This window comes from Gymnoscopelus microlampas, assembly GCF_963454915.1.
Source record: "Gymnoscopelus microlampas genome assembly, chromosome: 1".
NCBI lineage: Eukaryota > Metazoa > Chordata > Actinopteri > Myctophiformes > Myctophidae > Gymnoscopelus > Gymnoscopelus microlampas.
The window spans coordinates 58,466,460-58,489,444 of NC_139962.1; the positions used below are offsets into that span (position 1 = coordinate 58,466,460).

The window sequence follows — 22,985 nt, forward strand, 5'->3', positions numbered from 1 at the left end:
CGTAGGGGTTGATATCTGCAAGCTCCCAACAGTAGATCAGCTATATTCACAATTTATGAAAATGTCTGGAAAGGCCTATGAAATGCCTAAAATAGGGACGCCAGGTTAAAAGGAAAAAATAATTAATACTTTTGAGGGGGGAAAAGTTAGCGTTTTTAAGGATATATTCAGCCTTTTGTGTGAATGTGAATTGATACAAGTTTAGGAGTGCAACAGTTAACCCATTGAGACCTGAAGCCGATTCTACACGTCTCCTAAATCTCAACAGTATTCTGAAAAACGTATGTTTCTATATCAGTGGTGATCATTTTTTTTCCATGTCAAGGACCCCCAAAATTATATGTATTTGGCCGCGGACCCCCATCAAAATATGTTGTTCCAGGGACCCCCAGAAGCAAAGATTTGAGTTAAAATGTTCGCTTTAAAAATATATATATATTCAAAGATTTGAGCACATTTTCACGATTTTTCAAAAATAGCAGATCTACAAGCTCGTAGCGCGGCACTCGGTGCCGCGCTATGAGCTTGTATATCTGCTATTTTTGAATAGCCCAAAGTGTAAAATAATGCTTTTTAGCTCAAATCTAACAATGACACAGTTCCAGGTCTTAATGGGTTAATCACACTAATCGATTTAAACAGCCGTAGTCAGCTTTGTGCTTTCAGACGTTCCGCTGGCACGTGAAAAATACAAATGTGTGATGTTTGACGGGGGAGCATGTATGAGGACAACATGAGCAGCCTGAACTTCACCTGGAGGTGCAAACGAAAGAGCCGAAAATAAACAGAACTCTATTATGTCCGCAGAGCGGCGAACAATGGAGGCATATTGGAACGGGTGTTTGCAGAGAATTACACGGGTAAAACCCCTGATGACATGCTCCCCTGTGGGAGACGTTCCCCTTGTTCTGCAAAGGAAATGTTCTCACAGGCTCTCCTGATACTGCTGTGTGTGTGTGTGTGTGTGTGTGTGTGTGTGTGTGTGTGTGTGTGTGTGTGTGTGTGTGTGTGTGTGTGTGTGTGTGTGTGTGTGTGTGTGTGTGTGGACCCCCACCATGCCCGGAGGAACACGAGGACAAGGACAACAACTTCCACTCGGGAGAAAAACAGGAAGATGTGAGTCACAGTACACACTGCATCTATTAAAGCCAACTGCACAGCAACCCTATCTAGATGTTACATATCGTTGTTCTCGGGCAGAAATATTCAAACTTTGTGTTTTTAGTAAATTAACGCCCTACTTGATCATAGTACAGCGTCACACAAAAGCATCAAAAGTAGCGTTTCAAGCTTGTAGATCTGCTACTTTTGCCATTTTTGAATTTGAACAAAATGTATAGTTTGAATCCCGAAAAGTAACACTTAAAAAAGGAGTAGTTCACCCAAAAAATTACTTATTTTCTATCAATTACACACCCCATGAAGCCTTGAATTCATGGCATTTTTGGGTTTTTTTGTCGCATTCCTAAGCCAATAATTTGATGACTCCGGTAGGAGACTCAAAGAGTCTCCATTGAGTCTCCTATTGACCGATGACTCGGTCATCAAATTATTGGCTCAGGAATTCGTCAAAAAAAAAAATCTCCATGAATTCAAGGCTTCATGGGGTGAGTAATTGATAGAAAATAAGTCCTTTTTTGGGTGAACTACTCCTTTAAGCCCTACCTTAGCAAAAATAGCACTGTTGCACTCCACACACGTGCACTCATACATACACTCCCTCTCTCTCTCTCTGTATATATCAATGAGATCAAACATGTTTCTCCCTGTACAGATAAGTACTAGCACACTTCATTGGGTAAACACATAATCTGCTGCGTTCCCATGAAAAGTGATGACAAGATAGATAAGGTGTCACATAGCTGAGTCTTCTGTTTTCATCCCTGTGTCCAGTTGGTTCAGCTGCTCAACCGTTTAAACAATGGCAGAGCTTTATCGTGCCTGACACATCGCACGAAATGAAACATATTAAGTCAATGAATGTCAGGTGGTATATTGCGTGCCTGTGCATAATGTCTGTTGATTTGAACCAGGGAATTTTTAAAGCTGTAGACACGGAGACAGCATTCATTGCAAGGCGTTGGTGGTATAGTGGTGAGCATAGCTGCCTTCCAAGCAGTTGACCCGGGTTCGATTCCCGGCCAACGCATACGTTTGATTTTTCTGGCCAGCCGTATAGCCTAGTGGGTAAGAGGGCCATCTGGCAATCTGCCCGGTATGTGTCCAAGTGTCCCGGAGCAAGACACTTAACCTCTAACAGCTCCAGTCCAGAACTCTAGTAATAGTTTTGGGCGTGTTCATTAACAAAAGATATAACATCAATACCTGCCTACCTTGAGCTTGTAGATTGTCTATTATATATGGCTTAACCCATTAAATCCGGGAACGCATCGGTCATTTTAAGATGTCTTTGGCTATTCCAAAATAGCAGATCTACAAGCTCATAGCGCGGTACAGAGTGCCGTGCTATAAGCTTTTAGATCTGCTATTTTTTTTTTTAAATCGCGAATATTTTTAACTCCGATCTGTGCTTCTGGGGGTCCCTGGCACTCGGTGCCGCGCTATGAGCTTGTATGTCTGCTATTTTTACATAGCCAAAGAAATCTTAAAATGACACAGATGCGTTCCCGGTCTTAAAGGGTTAAACAGATCCATACTGCATAGGCTATACTGACAGATGCTGAGAAGTGGAACAGGATGTCGTAGTGTAGATCTACCAAATTAAATGATCTAGCTGGATGGACGATTGAGCAAGATCTTGGGCAACATGTGGTCCCAATTCCAGAGACTTCTGATGCATGATTCATCATGAAAGATTGTTGCTGACAAAGCCACTTGCTTGCATGCTAAATATTTGTAGTTCAAGCAGAAACCCCCCATGTTATTTTCGGATAGCAAAAGAATACTAACTTGGGCATTATAGTTGTGTAAGATTTCAGAATGCTCTACATACTGATTGATATAATGATGGGAGCAGTGGTGTAACTAAGTAACTAAGTACATTTACCGTACTTAAGTACAATTTTGAGATATTTGTACTTTACTTGAGCATTTCCAATTTCCAATACTTTTACTCCACTACATCTCAGAGGCAAATATTAAAGTTTAACTTTTAACTTTAGTTACTTTGCAGATATAAATGATGATGTTATGAAACATACATTAACCACTTCAGCCCTATTTTATACCTAGGCTATTTGAAAATAGCAGATCTACAAGCTCACAACGCGTCGCCTCGCGACGCGTTGTGAGCTTGTAGATCTGCTATTTTCAAACATTTTTTAGTACTTTTACTTTTGGTACTTTCAGAACATTTTGATGCCAATACTTTTGTACTTTTAAGTACATTTTTAATTCTGCACTTTCACTTGTAACAGAGTATTTCTATATCGCAGTATTGGTACTTTTACTTAACCCATTGATACCTAGAACGCATCTGTGTCACTTTAGATGTCTTTGGCTATTCAAAAATAGCAGATATACAAGCTCATAGCGCGGCACCGAGTGCCGCGCTATGAGCTTGTAGATCTGCTATTTTTGAAAAATCTTGAAAAACAATGTTTTTGATTTTTCTTCCCAAAAACTGTTATGATTTAGATTTTTTTTAAGAATGGCCTCAGGTCTTAATGGGTTAAGCAAAGACTTTGAGCACTTTTTCCACCACTGGGTGGGAGCTCGTTGAACGAGCTTGTACGAACAAAGAATTTCAACCACTTTCTTACACCTGTAAAACCTGTGATGTGACAAAAAAGTTGAAGTCGAGTAGAGCGCAGGAAAAGGGTATTTTCTCCTCCTCGCCTCCCCATTAAACTCATTCCATTCATTGTCATCAGCAATGAGGAGAAACGTTTGAACGACAGAACACAATTTGCTTGTACTTGCGTACATACACACCCAAAGAAAAAAGTCCCATTGTCTCTGTTACTGAACAATAATATAAAAAGAGTATAAAAGCGTAGTGTATAAAGTATGTGGCACATACGTAAACAATTCCACATCAAAAGCAAAAGGCTTTAAACTCCCGTTTCTCCCGTGTATGCACAGCAGCCATATTGGGAATTAATTGGGCCCCTTCCTTTCTTCCTTCACGGGTGTTACCAATGATACTAATTAAGGCTCTGTTCCATTTAGTGTGGCATAGTGGTTGTCTTATTTTCAAGGACCCCCATAACTCTGAGAGTGTACAAATGGAACCAAATGGACCCGTAAGGGTCCATTTGGTTCCATTTGTACACTCTCAGAGTTACACACCCACCATAATGGGCCATTTGGGAACCAAAATGGAGCCAAACATGTGGCCAACGGACAGAACAGTTACAGTTCTTATCTCAGCACAGCCTCATGCTTCCAGGGAAAGTTACTGGAACAGGACGGTGGAGGATGAGGGAATATATTATCATGGAAACCTTGTATCTCTCTATTTCAACTTGCTATGGTTGTTTTTTTTTTTGCCAATTAATGTCCTACATCTATTTATTTTTGAAAAATCGTGAACATTTTTGCAAATCTTTTTTAAAACAAACATTTTTAACCCGAAATCTTTGCATGGAGCGGAGGTCCCTGGAACTAAATATTTTTCAGATGATGGGGGTCCGCAGCCAAATTACATATCATCTCGGGTGGTCCTTGACATGAAAAGGTTTGAGAACCACTGGTTTAGTCTGTCTGTGGGTTTTTAAGAACATTTTATCCAATGAAAAGTATTAAACAAGAGCTTGTGACTAAAATACCGTATTTTCCGCACTATAAGGCGCACCGTCAGTGCGCCTTATAGTGCGGATGCGCCTTATAATCCGATGCGCCTTATATATGTATATATATATATATATATATATACCCCCCCAAAGGAAAGGCTAGGGGAGGGGAGGGGCGAGGAAGAGAGTGGGCGGGATTAATCGGCTGTGACCTCACTGCCGAAGGGCCAAGCTCAGATTACTTTTCAGCCTAATTATTCAGAAAACCCCAGACCACAGAAAATCCACTGAATGTTCAAAGTTCAGATTTTTTGGGTGTAATTGAGGTCATAAAAACCCCCAAAAAACATAAAAAATGTAAAAAAAAGTGCAAATGAATGTCATAGAAACTTAGTCATAGACCATCTGGTACCCCCCCCCCCCCCAAGGACCACTGGTGGGGGGGGAGTTTGTTTGTTACCTGCTTGGCCTCCTCCAGAGACGTCTGCAGCCGGCCGATCTCCTTCTCGTACTGCTCGCGCAGCTTGTCCACCTCCTGGTCGTGCGTGGCCACCTCCTCCTTCAGCGCCCCCTTCAGGGCCGTCAGCTCCCTCTCGCGCCTCCTCAGCACCTCCTCTTGGTCCTCTTTGGCCATGAGAACCTCCTGCAGGTCCACCTTCATCTGCACCAGGTCCTATACGAACGAGCAAGGAGAGAGAACAAGGAGGTGAAACTACTGAATACCAGAGAGTCCCGACGACTATGCCAGGTTTTTTTGGGGGTCCGACGTCGATCCTGATTGTGGAGAGTCCTATAAGACCCCCCGTTTACAGATATTTCAGGCCGATATCTTGTAAAAGACTAGCCTGGTAAACCCTCCCTCCGGAAATCTCATTTCCATTTGATTTCAGGAGTGAGTCTGGCATGATCGCCCATTCTGCAATATTGGGCTGTGGGCTGGAGTTGGGCGGGAGTAATACCGTTGACTGACAACCCCTTCAACCAATGATCGTTGTTCCCCTTCAGTCAATTGCAGTGTATTTTTACCACCTCCAGACTACGTGACGCAACGGGAGTTTTGAGACGGCCATGCCCAAAATAGGCTGCCTTATTCGGATACATGCGTGTCACTGCCCGCCCCTGCCGGTTCTCTGAATTTTTATTTTTAAATAGGCTCTGTCATGATTAATTGACCACATATATGAAGATAAACAACTCAATTCTATCCAAACGATATCTTATAAGTAAATTCCGTGCCTCAAAAAAGAAGTTTGAGAGCGTTTTAAAACCAAATGTAAGAAGTGAAGACAACGCACAACAACAATGGCTGCCGTTCGTCTTTTCTCGGCTGCACTCAGGCTGCACTCGGCTTCATTCGGGCTCACTCGAACTCGCCACCTGATTGGCCAACGTAAGCTGTCAATCACAGAACAATGAGCGACGACGCTGATAGGCTCGTCCATTTGGTGTACGGGCTAGAAACGCCCAGAGAAGCCTTCAGGCCAGACTCACTCCTGAAATCAAATGGAAATGAGATTTCCGGAGGGAGGGTCTACCAGGCTAGTAAAAGACAACCTATCAAAATCTTGAAATTAACCCATTAACCTTGACGGACATATCATATTTTTTTTTACAATGTATTTTTGGCGAAACATGCTATTTTCAACTGGGTATAAGAGTACGGTGAGGTCACGATGACAATTATTTTTTTTCACGGAAGTGACACAGTGATTTCCTCCGTGATTAGCGACCACCAGGGGGGATCGATCATACTGGAGATAAATATGCTGTGGTTCTTGAGGAATGTGTCGGAATGCTTAAAAATGCTGGCAGAAGCTACCTGCCAGCATTAGAAAGCCCACTGGCAGTGAATGTGTTAAGACCAGGAAAGCGGATCTGTGTGTCATTTTTAGATTTCTTTGGCTATTCAAAAATAGCAGATCTACAAGCTCCAAGCTACAAACTACGAGGTTATACAGCTGATATTCAGCTATTTATATATTTTCAATCGTGAACATCTTTGCAAATCTTTGAATATAATTTGTTTTTTAAAGCGAACATTTGCAACTCAAATCTTTGCCTCTGGGGGATTCTTGTCTTCTAAATCCTAAAAATTCAAAACAAAAATTAAACTTATGTTGCTACTACCAGTGGTTCTCAAGGACCAACCAACATTACATGTATTTGGCCGCGGACCCCCATCTCAAAATATTTAGTTCCATGGACCCCCAGAAGCAAATGTTAGTTTAAAAAACGTATTCTGTATATATATTCAAAGATTTGCAAAATGTTCACGACAAAAAAAGAAATAGCAGATCTACAAGCTCAGAGTGCCGCGCTATGAGCTTGCATATCTACTATTTTTTGAATCGTCAAAGCAATGTTGCAAAATCTGGCAACGCTGCCTCCACCCCTCTACCACAGAGAACAGAGACGTTACGCTTGGGAGCTTCTCTACCTCCATGATGGCCTCTTTCTCGCCACCGTCGCCGGCAGACTTCTTGGCGGTGTCCAGCTCGTCGTGCATCTCCGACAGCTGGTCCTGCAGGTCCCTGATCTCCGTCTGGTACTGCTCCCTCTCCATCTTCACCTGGAAGAGCCTGGAGAGATGAACACACCACACACAGCACACACACACTCTGTCAGAAACCGCGGCCTGATTAGCAGTGGTGGAAAGTAACTAAGTACTTTTACTTAAGTAATGTACTTAAGTACAATTTTGAGGTATTTGTACTTTACTTGAGTATTTCCAATTTCCAATACTTTTACTTCTACTCCACTACATCTCAGAGGCAAATATTGTACTTTTACTCCACTACATTTACTTGAAAACTTTAGTTACTAGTTACTTTTCAGATATAAACTATGATATAATAAAACATACATTAACCACTTTAGCCCTATTTTATAACCTAGGCTATTTGAAAATAGCCGATCTACAAGCCCACAACGCGTCGCATCGCGACGCGTTGTGGGCTTGTAGATCTGCTATTTTCAAATATTTAGTACTTTTACTTTTGGTACTTTAAGTACATTTTGATGCCAATACTTTTGTACTTTTACTCAAGTACATTTTTAATTCTGGACTTTTACTTGTAACAGAGTATTTTTAGATTGCAGTATTGGTACTTTTACTTAAGTAAAGAATTACTTTTTCCACCACTGCTGATTAGAAAACAAAAAGGGAGACGATTTTTCAAAAATAGCAGATCTACAAGCTCATAGCGCGGCACTCGGTGCCGCGCTATGAGCTTGTAGATCTGCTATTTTTGAATAGACCAAAGAAATCTGTTCTTAACCACTTCAGCTCTATATCGTTGCTGTCGGGCAGAAACCTCTCATCTCCACATTCTAACTTTTGTTTTTTTCGTAAAATGAACGCCCTACTTGATCATACTACAGCGTCACACAAAAGCATCAAAAGTAGCAGATCCGCAAGCTCGAAAACGCAGCGGATCTGAGCTTGTAGATCTGCTACTTTAGCTACTTTTGAATTTGAATCCTGAAAAGTAACAGTTTTGGACATAATAACATGTCCTCATATTATGAGGTTTCCACCTCAGAGAGATGATATACGTCATTGTACAACAAATAGTGACAATAGCAGATCTACAAGCTCTACAACAGATCTACAAGCTCTACTTGCATCGTGACACGTTGTGAGCTTGTTGCTCTGCTATTTCATTTTAAAGGTAGAGTAAGTGATATTTTTTTGTTTTTTTTTGTTAAAAGGTTAAAGTACTATATTCTGATAGTAATCATTGCTACAGAGTGTTTGTTCGGTCACAGGGGTCTCGCCAGCTCTTTAGTAAACAGAATATAGTACATTTTCAGGTACTGTAGGTGACACATTTTAAGCCAATCAGGAGAGAGCACGGGAAAATGCATTTTCTGTTTAATAAAGAGCTGGAGAGACATGGGAGACTCCTTATATGGACAGGACACTCTATAATAACAAGCACTATCACAACATAGACCCATTTTGCAATTATTTGAATAATTGCAAATCACTTACCCTACCTTTAATTGTTGAGCCCAAAATAGGGTTAACATAAGTTTAAAAATATATATATATGTATCAAACATACAAATAATGTAATGTAAATTATCAAATATATCAGACATTCTACATTTCCCCCAAAGGAAATGCATGTATTTAACCCATTAAGACCTGGAACGCATCTGTGTCACTTAAGATTTCTTTGGCTATTCAAAAAATAGCAGATATACAAGCTCATAGCGCGGCACCGAGTGCCGCGCTATGAGCTTGTATATCTGCTATTTTTGAAAAATCTTGAAACATTGTTTTTTTTTGGATTTTTTTCAAAAAACTGTTTTAGGATTTAGAAAACATTTGTAAGAATCGCCTCAGGTCTTAAAGGGTTAATTCAGTCTGACCAGAAGCTAATTCTCTGGAAAAAAATGCTGCTGCCAAAAGTGACTGCAAAAGATAGCTGCCATTTATCTCAAAAAGCTATTGTATACATAGTTAAGTATATAACATCGCAATGTGACATAGCCAACTGTACATACTTTCCTTATTTTTTTCTTACATTGTTTCTATTATGTTTTGACACTTACAGTACTTTGGCAATGTAAACCTATGTAAAACGTGTGTTTTCTCATGCCAATAAAGCTCCTCTGAATTGAAGTCTGGACATCAGGGCCCAGACACCACAAAAAGGAAAGCCTGGACACTGACCAACTAACTGACCAATCACATTGTCTCCTCACCACAGCACAGAGGGGATTATTTCTTGACAAACAAATCATCGCACATGTACTATAACACCATTCTATGGACTGGAATACAGATGCATACTGGAGAGTGGAGACTGTGTGAAGTCTTTAGTACCAGACAGAATGCTGTTTACCGGCTAATCTAGTTTTCTTTGAAGCACTTACATTGTTCTCTTTGCACTCTACTTATGTGACTATTTACCCAGGCTGTCGTTTTGTTGACCAGGGTTCATGCTTACTCTGATTTCACACTTGTAAGTCGCTCCGGATACGAGCGTCTGCTAAATGCCTAAGTTGTAAAATTGTAGGATGCATTTTGCATGACTCAAAACGTAGGCTGCCTTTTTTTGTGTGTGCAGTCTACAAAGCAGAATGGCTTGCAGTGACTTTTCCTATTGATGTTGCGCGGCAACCAGATAATCACCTGTCACTCCCTTTTAGAGATTTTTTTGGCTGACAGCTACATTTAAAATGATTAACAAGGCTAAACTAAACTAAACATGTCTAAAACGGCCAGGCAGGGGGTACTTAATCTGCCTGTAATGGAGGGGGAGATGCTGTTTAAAATTAAAAGGTTAGACTCATCCGATTGGACATTGGGGGAATAAACTGGCATATAGAGTGCAAAAGAAGCGAGCAAAAAGCTTCACTCACACTGATTACAATGACATAAAAACAAGACATGACTCAGTCATGTATACCAGCTTGCTTTCTGTTTTCTCCGATTTATCTTGCAGAATCTGGCAACACTGCCATTGAGGCGAGAGGTGTGTCTAGTACCATAGGTTGGGAGGGCGAGAATGCCCGTTCAGAGTATGGGAAAGTATCCCCATTGGCTTAAAGGACAGCCAATGATGAAAAAGTGTCGAGAAAGTCTTGACTACTAGACTCAAGTCTCTTCTTAGACCAGCGTGCTTTGCAACCCGATAAAAAAAGGGACACCACCTAAAACGTGCCCTAGGCTAATCTGAGAGATGGAGAAATGTTGACCTGTGATGATGATCACACAGAAACATGACAAGAAAAACCTCCTGGGGTCCTCAGAGCAGAAGGTATTGGAAAACGCCTCATCTAAACCTTCATACCTTTGACTACAACCTTCACACTGGCTGAACCTGATAAAAGCATTCGAGGTCACAATGACCTACTAAAGTAACTTTCATTTCCAAGTGAAGTAATGCTTGTGTTTAGACAAGGCCATTAATGATATGTTATTTGCTTAATAATTATTTCCACTAACAGTTTAGACGCTCTGTAAGTTAATCCATTTAGACCGGGAACGCATCTGTGTGTCCTTTTTAGATTTTCTTTGGGCTATTCAAAAATTCCAGATCTACAAACTCATTGCCGCGCTATGAGCTTGTAGATCTGCTATTTTTGGAAAAGAATGTGTGCAAATCTTTGAATATATATATATATATTTTTTTTTACTCAAATCTTTGAATCTGGGGGGTCCCTGGAACGAAATATTTTGAGATGGGGGTCCGCAGCCAAATACATATAATTTTGGGGTTCCTTGACATAAAAAAAGTTTGAGAAACACTGATATTATAGCAACATAGTTTTTTTCAAAAAAAACTGTTAGTATTTAAAAGACATTTGTAGAATCCCCAGAAGCAAAGATTTGAGTTAAAATGTTCACTTTTTTTTTTTAAACGATAAATTCAAAAGATTTGCACACATTTTCACGATTTTTCAAAAAATAGCAGATCTACAAGCTCATAGCGCGGCACTCGGTGCCGCGCTACGAGCTTGTACATCTGCTATTTTTGAATAGCCCAAAGAAATCTTAAAATGACACAGTATGCGTATCCCGCCTTCCCGGCCTTAATGGGTTAATTTAGGAGAGTTGATTTTGCTGGGTGGGGGCCCCCTACAATAGCACTTCTCATGATATGACTACGTATTGTATTGCCAGAGCAAAAACATTGGCAGTAGAGATCATAACCTAAGGTTGAAACTAGATGGATCCAGATAAGGGAAGTCAAACAATGCGGGATCTACTGCATTACTGGGTACATACAGTACATATACAGGGCCCAGCTATTCTCCCTGTTGTTGTATAAATGTTTACTATTATTACTATTATTGCTGCTACAATGTCTGACGAACAAGAACACAAATAACTGTACTCTTAGTATGTGCCCGTCGCGCACAAGATGTAACACTAAAGAAACCTTGAACCTTGGGTAGGAGGAGGAGCTGGATTCATACTGTCCAATGGTGTGCTTTGAAAACATCAATTCAAAAAATCCCCACACTAATATTCCATTGTATGAGGATACTGTAGACCACTGTACTGCCCTGGATGAAACTGTTTTGTTTTTAGAACACATTCATTGGTGTAGTGTAAAAGTTTTTTTTTTTTTAATGACATATCCCCTTATTATTTTCATGTTACAGTGTGTATTTGTGCAGTAATTGAGATCTGGAAAGGCAAAAATGTATAATTACAACTACAAATCCTTAACCCATTAAGACCTGGAACTGTGTCATTTTTAGATTTGAGCTAAAAAGCATTAGTTTACTCTTTGGGCTATTCAAAAATAGCAGATATACAAGCTCGTAGCGCGGCACCGAGTGCCGCGCTACGAGCTTGTATATCTGCTATTTTTGAAAAATCGTGAAAATGTGTGCAAATCTTTGAATACATATATCTTTAAAGCAAACATTTTTCTCAATCAAATATTTGCTTCTGGGGGGTCCCTGGAACAACATATTTTGATGGGGGTCCGCGGCCAAATACATATCATTGTGGGGGTCCTTGACATGAAAAAGATTGAGCACCACTGATATAGAAACATAGGTTTTTCAGAAAACCGTTGAGATTTAGGAGACATGTAGAATCGGCTTCAGGTCTCAATGGGTTAAGTCCGGTTAATGTCAAAAACGTCCCAACTGTCACACGTCTGAAACGTCCTACAAAACAGCCCAGTTTGAAATGCTCACAAGCCAGTATCTGACAATGTCATCTAGGAAGACAAACTTCCTGGTCGCACACCAACGTCACCGGACTGTGAACTCGCCAGACAGGAAAAGCAGAACAAGAGGAACCAGAGTAGAGCATGAGCATGGCATTCTCTGTTAAAATAAGCCAACGTTGAGCAAAAATAGGCCGACTAGATCAGCTATTTTCGGCTAAGAGATTTGGTGTAGAGAGGGAAAAAAAGAACGGACCAAGTACGGACCCCTGGGGGACCCTTGTCAGCAAAGTATAGAGGGTTTAAAGGGGAATTGCACTTTAACCCCATTAAGACCTGGAACTGTGTCATTTTTAGATTTGAGCTAAAAAGCATTATTTTACACTTGTGGGCTATTCAAAAATAGCAGATCTACAAGCTCATAGCGCGGCACCGAGTGCCGCGCTACGAGCTTGTAGATCTGCTATTTTTGAAAAATCGCGAAAATGTGTGCAAATCTTTGAATATATATATTTTTAAAGCGAAAAATTTTAACTCAAATCTTTGCTTCTGGGGGTCCCTGGAACAACATATTTTGATGGGGTCTGCGGTCAAATACATATAATTCTGGGGGTCCTTGACATGAAAAAGATTGAGCACCACTGATATAGAAACATACGTTTTTCAGAATACTGTTGAGATTTAGGAGACATGTAGAATCGGCCTCAGGTCTCAATGGGTTAAAAAACACTTCTGTTCAGGGTTTTGTGTGCACCCTAGACAGTTTTTAAGTTGCGTGAGTCAATATTTAGATAGTTGATCTTCATTTGATCAGACACGCCACATTAACCACGTTAGACTCATTGATAACACATGTCCCTGCTTCTGGTGACTGATATTGTCCTTCAAGGTTCAATGTTCAAGGTTCAACTTTATCGTCATCAATACCAATTACAAAGTATAAAAGGCACGTGAAATTCATTGTGAGCTAAACACCAATACAGCAGCTAATAGTCTCAAGTTAACCCTTTAAGACCTGAAGCAGATTCTACAAATGTCAGTGGTTTCATGTCAAGGACCCCCAAAATGACATGTATTTGACCGCGGACCCCCATCTCAAAATATTTTTTTCCAGGGACCCCCAAGAAGCAAAGATTTGAGTTAAAAATGTTCGCTTTAAAAATATATATATTCCAAGATTTGCACACATTTTCACGATTTTTGAATGGCCAAAGTGTAAAATAATGCTTTTTAGCTCAAATGAAAAAGTGACACCGATGCGTCCAGGTCTTAATGGGTTAAGATGTTAAAAATGCATCGTTAAATGTAAACTGTGTTAAAACTAAGCTGCATAAATAAATAAATACAAAATCTATTAAAAACTCTATCGTAAACTGCCTGAAAGTGCAACATGGCTCAAGTGAAAAAAAAAAAAATGAAAAAAAAAGTGCAAACCGCATTGTCATAAGTCCAATTACATTAGCCACAGACATATGGCCATAGTCCGGGCAATGATGAATGATTTTTCCATTAGTTATTTCATTATGTTAATATTTTCTGTAATGTAATGTTGCATGAAGGAGTCCATGCATGAAATCCATGAAGTTCATGCATCAAATAAGTAATGGAAACAATGAAGGTCTTCCCCATTCATTAGATTAGAAGGACAATATCAGTCACCAGAAGCAGGGACGTGTGTTTTCAATGAGTCTAATGTGGTTAACCCATTAAGACCTGAGGCCGCTTCAAAAAAAAATCTAAATCCTAATAGTTTTTCGGAAAAAAATATAAAAAAATAATTTTCACGATTTAAAAAAAATAGCAGATCTACAAGCTCATAGCGCGGCACTCGGTGCCGCGCTATGAGCTTGTATATCTGCTATTTTTGAATAGCCAAAGACATCTAAAGTGACACAGATGCGTTCCAGGTATCAATGGGTTAATGTGGTAAGTTTGAAGTTCAACGGGTTTATATAGGGAGGGGTGTGTCTGATCAAATGAATATCAAATATCGAAATATTGAATCATGCAACTTAAAAACAAAATCAAGCTACTTAGAAACTGTCTGGAGTGCACACAAAAGCCTGAGCAGATGAAAATGAAAATTAGTGTTTTAAAATGGGCAAAATTGGGCAGAGAACGCTAGGTGGCGCTAGAGGAAAAGCCCTTTAAATCACTCAAATAATCAGGGTTCATCCTCCAGGGAGCATGAATGCACTTGGCCAGTTGTATGGCAATCTGCCCATTCGATTTTGAACCTTATAGGCTGAGGGTAGTGTTTGAGCGAAGGCCATGGGAGTCACCATGGCCAAATCACTAGGATTCATCCTCTGGGGAAGAAAGAAGGTGCACAGCAGCAAATCCCATGGCAATCGAGGCTGCCGTTTTCAAGATATCTTGTTTGAAAATGAATGGACCGACAGACAGACATTGGCTGCCCTTGGGAGCCCCCAACGCTAGTGGGCCAATTATTTTTTGACATCCTTACAAGTAGGTTCTTGAAATTGTACCGTCAACTTTCCAGATAAAGTACTTCTTCAGAGTGAGCCTTAACCCATTGAGACCTGAAGCCGAGTCTACATGTCTCCTGAATCTCAACAGTTTTCTGAAAAACGTATGTTTCTATATCAGTGGTGCTCAATCTTTTTCATGTCAAGGACCCCCAAAATGATATGTATTTGGCCGCAGACCCCAGTCAAAATATGTTGTTCCAGGGACCCCCAGAAGCAAAGATTTGAGTTAAAAATGTTCGCTTTAAATATATATATATTCAAAGTTTTTCACACATTTTCACGATTTTTCAAAAATAGCAGATCTACAAGCTCATAGCGCGGCACCGAGTGCCGCGCTATGAGCTTGTAGATCTGCTATTTTTGAATAGCCCAAAGTGTAAAATAATGCTTTTTTAGCTCAAATCTAAAAATGACAAAGTTCCAGGTCTTAATGGGTTAAAAGCAAAGCTAGGGGGATTACCCACACACACTACTGCTTATTGCAGAGACTTGACCTGTCATAGATCACTGGTCTTTAATCCATTAAGACCGGGAACGCATCTGTGTCATTTTTTTTGATTTATTTGGCTATTCAAAAATAGCAGATATACAAGCTCATACGAGTAGAGAGCAATATTTTGAAAAATCTCGAAAATGTGTCCAAATCTTTGAATACATATATATTTTTTAAAGCAAACATTTCTAACTCCAATATTTGCTTCTGGGGTGTTCCCCGGAACAAATGAGATGGGGGTCCGCGCCGCGGCCAAATGCATATCATTTTGGGGGTCCACGACATGACAAATTGGAGCACCACTGATATAGCAACATACTGTAGGATTTAGAAAACATTTTTAGATATGTGTTTGGCCACGGACCCCCTATCTCAAAATATTTTTGTTCCAGGGACCCCCCCCCAGAAGCCAAGATTGGAGTTAAAAATTCTCACTTTGAAAAAAAAAACATATATATTCAAAAAGATTTGCACACATTTTCACGATTGAAAAAAAAATAGCAGACCTACAAGCTCATAGCGCGGCACTCGGTGCCGCGCTATGAGCTTGTAGATCTGCTATTTTTGAATAGCCCCAAAGATATATCTATAAAATGACACACAGGTGCGTTCCCGCCCGGTATCAATGGATTAAGCCATCCCTTTGAGAGCGGGGGGGTTATTCCACTTACTCTTCGAGTGTCGTCTGCAGCTCGGCTTCTGTTTTGGACAGTTTGTCCTTGAGACGAGAGCAGCCCTCCTCGCTCCGCTGTAGCTCTCGCTCCAGGTCCTTCAGATCCGTGGTCATCTTCCCCTGGGTCTCCGAAAGACCCCTCTGACTCTGTAATACACAGTAACTAGGGACTGTCACCGTCGTGAACATTTTGGAAACGATGGGCGATTCGTCGTTGTCACACAAAACGATTGCGATTATGACGATTTAATAGTGTTTTCTTTTTGTCATTGATTGAACACTGGAATATGTGAATAGGAATTTCATTTTCTGTTTGGCTTTTACACATTGACTGCCTGAATTATTTTCACTGCCTATTGTTATTCATGCCAGAGATTTTTCAATGAAAAAAAAAAAAAAAAGTACTCAGGAGCCGAGATACAAAATGTTAAAGTTTTAAGTTAACAAGGAAGTGGATGAGAGTAAAGATCTTCGAAAATCCATATCTCCTTGGTCTTTGGGTCAAATTTAAAAAAAAAAAAGTTTTTAAAAAAAGTGAAAACATTTTTTTTTTGCTAAAATCGAGTTAACTCGATCTTGGCAGTCAATGTGTTAAGGCTTTGATTGCACAGGGCTGATATGAGAAATGACCTAAATATACAAAGAAATGACTGACATACTTAATAACTTTGTATAAAATAAAATACAACATTAATAGTGGAAATAGCCGCGCTACACAAGCTCACAACGTGTCGCATCGCGACGCTTGTAGACCCGCTATTTCCACAATTGTTGTAAATGTTTGAAAATATATGAACATTTATGGAAACGATTATGACGATTTCAAATCATTGCGATTATTAGGCGATTACTTAATAATTGTGACAGGCCTATCACAGCAGAAATAAATATGAATGCGCACAAACGCACACACACACACACGCACACACACACACACACACACACACACACACACACACACACACACACACACACACACACACACACACACACACACACACACACACACACACACACACACACACACACACACACACACACACACACACACACACACACACACACACACACACAGGTTACACAGTAACAACCCATGTACTGTAGGTGAGGTTAGTCTTTCTCTCAGCATTCCTGTGAGTTAATCATGTATGTTCCCCCATACTGAGCAATTAGCATCAATGGAATCCATTCCTCTTAGAAAAGATGGTAAACAAAGTGCTAATCTAAACCAATTCATGCCAGACCAGAGACTACATTTATAATTTGTCGCGTGGCGGGTCTCGCGCACTGAAAATAGCTGATCTACAAGCTCACACCCGCATTGCAGCGTGACATGTTATGAGCTTGTAGATCGGCTATTTTTGTTGTGCGACACAGCGCGCAACCGAGTATAAATCGGGGCTTTAGACAGTGACACTTGAGGTTCATCTGAAGGGGTTATTCTAATAAAGACATTTCGGACTGATGAGAAGGGTCGTGCAATGATTATGTACTGTATATGCTAGGCCATTGGTTCTCAAAGTGGGGTCCGGGGACCCCCAGGGGTCCTTGAGGGAGTTCCAGGGGGTCCCCAGCTAAATGATAGTTAGGAACCAAATGAACCCTTATGGATCTGTAACTCTGAGAGTGTACAAATGGAACCAAATGGACCCGTTAGGGTCCATTTGGTTCCATTTGCACACTCTCAGAGTAAAATTAACATTGATTTTACAATATAAATTGGGGTCCCAGAGATAGAAATGCCATTAAATGGAGGTCCCTAGCCTCAAACTGGGGGTCCTTGAAATGAAAATGGTTGAGAGTCACTATTAGAGCCGTAAAAAAATCTTCTCTTATGGGGGTCCCTGCCTGGCATATCTTTTCAAATGGGGGTCTACTAAGTGTCAATTTGGGTTTGAGAAAAGTTTGAGAAGCACTGTGGTAGGCTTTATGGTTTAGATGGTTTGAGGTCATGGTGTTATTACCGTGGCTTGTTCCTCCAGTTGTTTCTTCATCTGTGAGACCGACTTCTCCAGCTCAGCTTTCTGCTCCTGCAAGGCTTTGGTCTGGACGGCCGTGTCAGGAGACTGAGAGAGAAAAAACACATTAGTGATCCGTTCAGAATAAATCAAATGGAAGTTAATTATTAAAAAAAAACCAACTAAACAGATTATGTGGAATTACGTGTGTGAGTGGCCTACTGGCAGCGTGCGCAAGAAACTTGGTGCTGAATGATTGGTCCAGCAGTTTGCTGGACCAATCAGATGTTTTCGTGTGACGCTGTAGTATGATCAAGTAGGGCGTTAATTTACAAAAAAAAAAATCACACCCTGTGTGAAGGAAGCGGTGCCTTTGGGGCGGGGCTTAACTCATTTCAGTTCGTCCCTATTGGTGGTCTGAGTCCACTTACCAAATGTGTACTTGGTAGCATGCTGCAAACTGGAATGATGACTGTTTAAAGCCCTGCCAATGGGCAGACAGAGGGGGCGGGGCTTAACTAATTACAGTTCGTCCCTATTGGTGGTTTTAGTCCATGTACAAAATGTGTACTCCGTAGCATGCTGCGAACTTGAGTTATGGCTGTTTAAAGGCCAGCCAATGGGAAGACAGAGGGGGCGGGGCTTCAGCAATTCATGGTCGTCCCTATTGGTGGTCTAAGTCCACATACCAAATTTGGACTTGGTGGCATGCTGCAAACTGGAGTTATAGCTGTTTAAAATCCCGTGCTCATCCCGTGCTCATACGGGCGGACGGACATAACATACGCTGGGGGTCCCTGGACCCCTCTTTGATAACCAGTGGCACGTGTGGCCAATGAGAGGAGAGATGGCATAGGCAATCTCCAAGTCCGTGTGTGTGTGTGTGTGTGTGTGTGTGTTTGTGCGTGTGTTTGTATGTGTTGCTTCTTTGCCGTGCTCATCCCGTGCTCATACGGACGGACGGACGGACATACGGACAAAGTCAAACGTAGAGCGGTTGGCACCGCTAAAAAACACAAAAAGTTAAAATATGGAGATTGGAGTTTTCTGTCCGACAGCAACAATATCATATTTTCTCAAATAACATAACTTGGCAGCATTGTAATTCTGCATTCTGTTGACCCATTATCAGAATGCTTCAAATGCTGATGTCTGACAGTGGAGAGTAAACACCCTGCATGCTCTCACCACACTACAGCCTCTGTCTGAAATAGTACGGTCACACATTTAAAGTGTTTTGTGGCTGTACAGTGTCCTGTGCGAAACACCGTGTTCTCACTTTGTTGTCTCCTTGACCGCTCCCCGTCGTTGCCCGCGACTTCAGCGTCTGGATCTTCTCAAAGACCAGGTTGGCCTTTCGCTTGGTACTGTCGTCGTTATCGCCGCTTCTGCAGAGTCACAGACACACACACACACACACACACACACACACACACACACACACACACACACACACAGACAGACAGGCAGGCAAACGCGTATGTTAATCCATTAAGACCTGGAACTGTGTCATTTTTAGATTTGAGCTAAAAGGCATTATTTTACACTTTGGGCTATTCAAAAATAGCAGATCTACAAGCTCATAGCGCGGCACCGAGTGCCGCGCTACGAGCTTGTAGATCTGCTATTTTTGAAAATTTGTGAAAATGTGTGCAAATCTTTGAATATATATATATTTTTAAAGCGAACATTTTTAACTCAAATCTTTGCTTCTGGGGGGTCCCTGGAACAAAATATTTTGATGGGGGTCGGCGGCCAAATACATATCATTTTGGGGGTCCTTGACATGAAAAAGATTGAGAACCACTGATATAGAAACATACGTTTTTCAGAAAACTGTTGAGATTTAGGAGACATGTAGAATCGGCTTCAGGTCTCAATGGGTTAACACACACACACACACACAATGCTAATGGAGGGTTAAATACTCGAGCTCAAACGTATAGAGGGATCATAGACTAATCCCTGTACTAGCTGCTCTGGGGGGGGAACAAGGCAACTTGTTTCCCAGCCTATATACAGAGAGGGTCAGGCTGGATAACAGTGCTTTGATGTGTCACTTCACAAGTTCACACAGGGCCTCATTACGTCCATCTATTAACTATGGGGCACATGGAAGGGGAAGAGCACAGGGGGGACTTGAGACCTATTTTACTACCCGGGAGCTTTCAGCCTGGCGTCACCATTTTCTTTTTAGCATGTCAAAAAACTGTCAAAACGTTTCAAAGATTTTCAAAAATGTAGAGTATAAAATATAAATATAATACATTACATTACATTACAGTCATTTAGCAGACGCTTTTATCCAAAGCGACTTACAATAAGTGCATTCAACATAGGTAGGGAACGAAAACTACTAATCACCAGAAGTCTTAAGTGCATTCTCTTCTAAAACAAGCAACCAAGAGTATACCTAGCGCTAAGGTAAAAGTGCAATATATCAGCTACCTATTTGCTTAAACAGATGAGACAAAATAGTCAAATGAGCAAGAGCTAAAACGAATAATTGTATCGACTAAACAAGATCCAATAAAACAATACAACAATAAAACAAGCGTTCGCACAACTAGTTAACAACAAGTAGGCCAGGCAAAGAGGAATAAGGGAATATAAATGTGAAAAGTATAAAATATAGCTTAAAAGCTTTCCTCTTCCACCCCAGATTTGAACCGGGTTTACCTGCTCAAGTGCTGATTTTTTTTACCATTGAGCTGATAGAGCCTGATGCCTGCTTGTCAACTCCTGTGTCTAGGGTGAGTCGTGACCTTTGACACGATCTAAATGTCTCAATGGACGAGCAGGGAGACAAAATACAACCGCCCCAATTTTATTCATTAAAAAACAACTTATACATGTATTAATAATAATAATAATAATAAATAATAATAATGTAGTCTCCTTTTGTTGTTGGAGTATTTGTCCCTGTACATTTACCCATCCTAACTAATAAGAGTAGTGGGCACTCTTAATACAGCAAGGGGTGGTTGAACCCATGAATAGAAACTGTATATCTGTGACTGCAAAGAAACCAATCAGAGGTCAAGTAGTGTCATGATAGTCGATTTCCGGCGTAAACAATCTTAGAAAACCAGTCTGACCCATGCACTTAAAAGTTTAACAACTTTAAACCCTACACTTAGTTCACCGGCACACCCCAGGGCTCTATACTCGGCCCGCTCCTCCCCCCCCCACCCTCTACACCATAATCTCTTCGAAGGAAACAGCGTACAGATCTACAATATCACGCCGCACCGCCGCAAGCTTGTAGATCTCCTTGTTCACCCCAGAATAGAGTTCACGTACAAACACGATTTTTTTTTGGTCTCGTGCAGTGGACGCCTTTTTTTACACAAGAGGAAGAAGGAAGACTTATGGGGAGACACAGCAACCATTGACAGTGTATTATTGCAATGAATTCCGATGCCGACACAGAAAGCCAAAACCCCTCCTTAAGCTTCCCCCACTTCCAGATGATTTTCATTAACCCATTAAGACCTGAGACCGATTCTACAAAATGTCTTCTAAATCCAGTTTAAAAAAAAAAAAAACCTATGTTGCTGTCAGTGGTTCTCAAACTTTTTCATGTCAAGGACCCCCCTAAAAGGATATGTATTTGTCCGCGGACCCCCATCTGAAAATATTTTGTTCCAGGGACCCCCCCCAGAAGCAAAGATTTGAGTTACAAATATTCGCTTTAAAAATATATAAATTCAAAGATTTGCGCACATTTTAGCGATTTTCCCAAAAAATAGCCAAAGGACACATTATGCGTTTCCCGGATTGAATGGGTTAAACGTCCATAACCCCGGCGGCCCTGCTGAATGTTTGTCCGCCGGGGGCCCGGGGGAATGCTGCTCCGTTTGAGTCGCGCTGCGTTTCTTTTCCATCTGTGTTTCCTTTCCTTTTGTCCTGTGACTCCCTGACCTGTGTCACCCGACACACCCAGAAAAAAAATGCTTCTTCCTGCTCCCTTCCACTCTGACTAACGGCTCACTTATGGAATGTAAGAAACAGCAGCGGGTTCCCAAACCTTTTTGTGCCAGCAATTTTTCAATTTTTCTTATACCTTTTTCAAGCAGTCACAGAATATTTATCTCCAGTATAATCGATCCCCTGATGGGTGCTAATCACTGAGGGTTGCACTGTGTGGTTTCACAAATGTCAACGAGGTCATTGGACCTTGTTGACGTTAATTGTCTTCCTTTTGAAAATAACATAATAACATTGAAAAAAATACATGGTAAAAAAAAGTGCTCAGGAGCCGAGATACAGCCTTTTTCAGTGATAAGTTAAACAGGATGTGAATGGAGCAGCAAATCTTCAAATGATGATATCTTGGGTTCTGAACGTTTTTTTTTTTCAAAAACACGTCAAACACGTCATTGGCACGTTGCGCCATTGCGGTAAAACACGCGAAACACGTCAATGTCACTCAGATGAGTCAGATGAGTGGGCCTGAACACAATCGAACACAAGCCTACAACACAATTGATTGGGCTCATCAGTGGAAACGTTACGTTCGTAGTTCCTAGCGTACGTTTCGGTGTCACAGCGAAAACTATGTCTTCAAGGTTTTAAAGAAAGAAATATCATGACTTTTCTTTCTTTCTGTTACATTCATCTTTTTATAGTAATGTTATAGTATCAATACATTTGTTTTGTTTTACCAATTATTTGGGGGCCCACTTGCAATACCCTCACGGGCCCCACAGGTTGAGAATCGCTGTACTAAGCCGACATTTCATATCGTTGCTGTCGGGCAGAAACCTCACATCTCCATATGTTAGCCTTATACTAGCCCTACCTGATCATGCTTCGGCATCACACGAAAGCATCGAAAGCAGCAGATCTACAAGCTCGAAACGCGGCGCGAAGCGACGCGTTTCGAGCTTGTAGATCTGCTACTTTTGATGCTTGTGAATTTGAATCCTGAAAAGTAACAGTTTTGGACACATGAGGTTTCCACCCGACAGAGACGATAGTTCACTGCTACTGTATATGGAATGTAGACTTAAAGGGATATTTCACTTTCAAA

At 40.9% G+C, this 22,985-nt stretch overlaps 1 protein-coding gene across 1 annotated transcript in view; it reads right to left on the reverse strand.

The window, feature by feature from the left end:
• The window catches only part of cgnl1 (cingulin-like 1), an 84,923-nt gene that overhangs the window by 50,120 nt on the left and 11,818 nt on the right, over positions 1 to 22,985 (reverse strand). The window contains exons 4-8 of the mRNA XM_084064974.1: positions 19,230 to 19,338; positions 17,957 to 18,058; positions 15,991 to 16,139; positions 7,132 to 7,273; positions 5,155 to 5,367 (exon numbers count right to left, since the gene is read on the reverse strand). Coding sequence (XP_083921100.1) covers positions 5,155 to 5,367; positions 7,132 to 7,273; positions 15,991 to 16,139; positions 17,957 to 18,058; positions 19,230 to 19,338 — 715 coding nt within the window. The remainder of the gene's footprint in view (positions 1 to 5,154; positions 5,368 to 7,131; positions 7,274 to 15,990; positions 16,140 to 17,956; positions 18,059 to 19,229; positions 19,339 to 22,985) is intronic.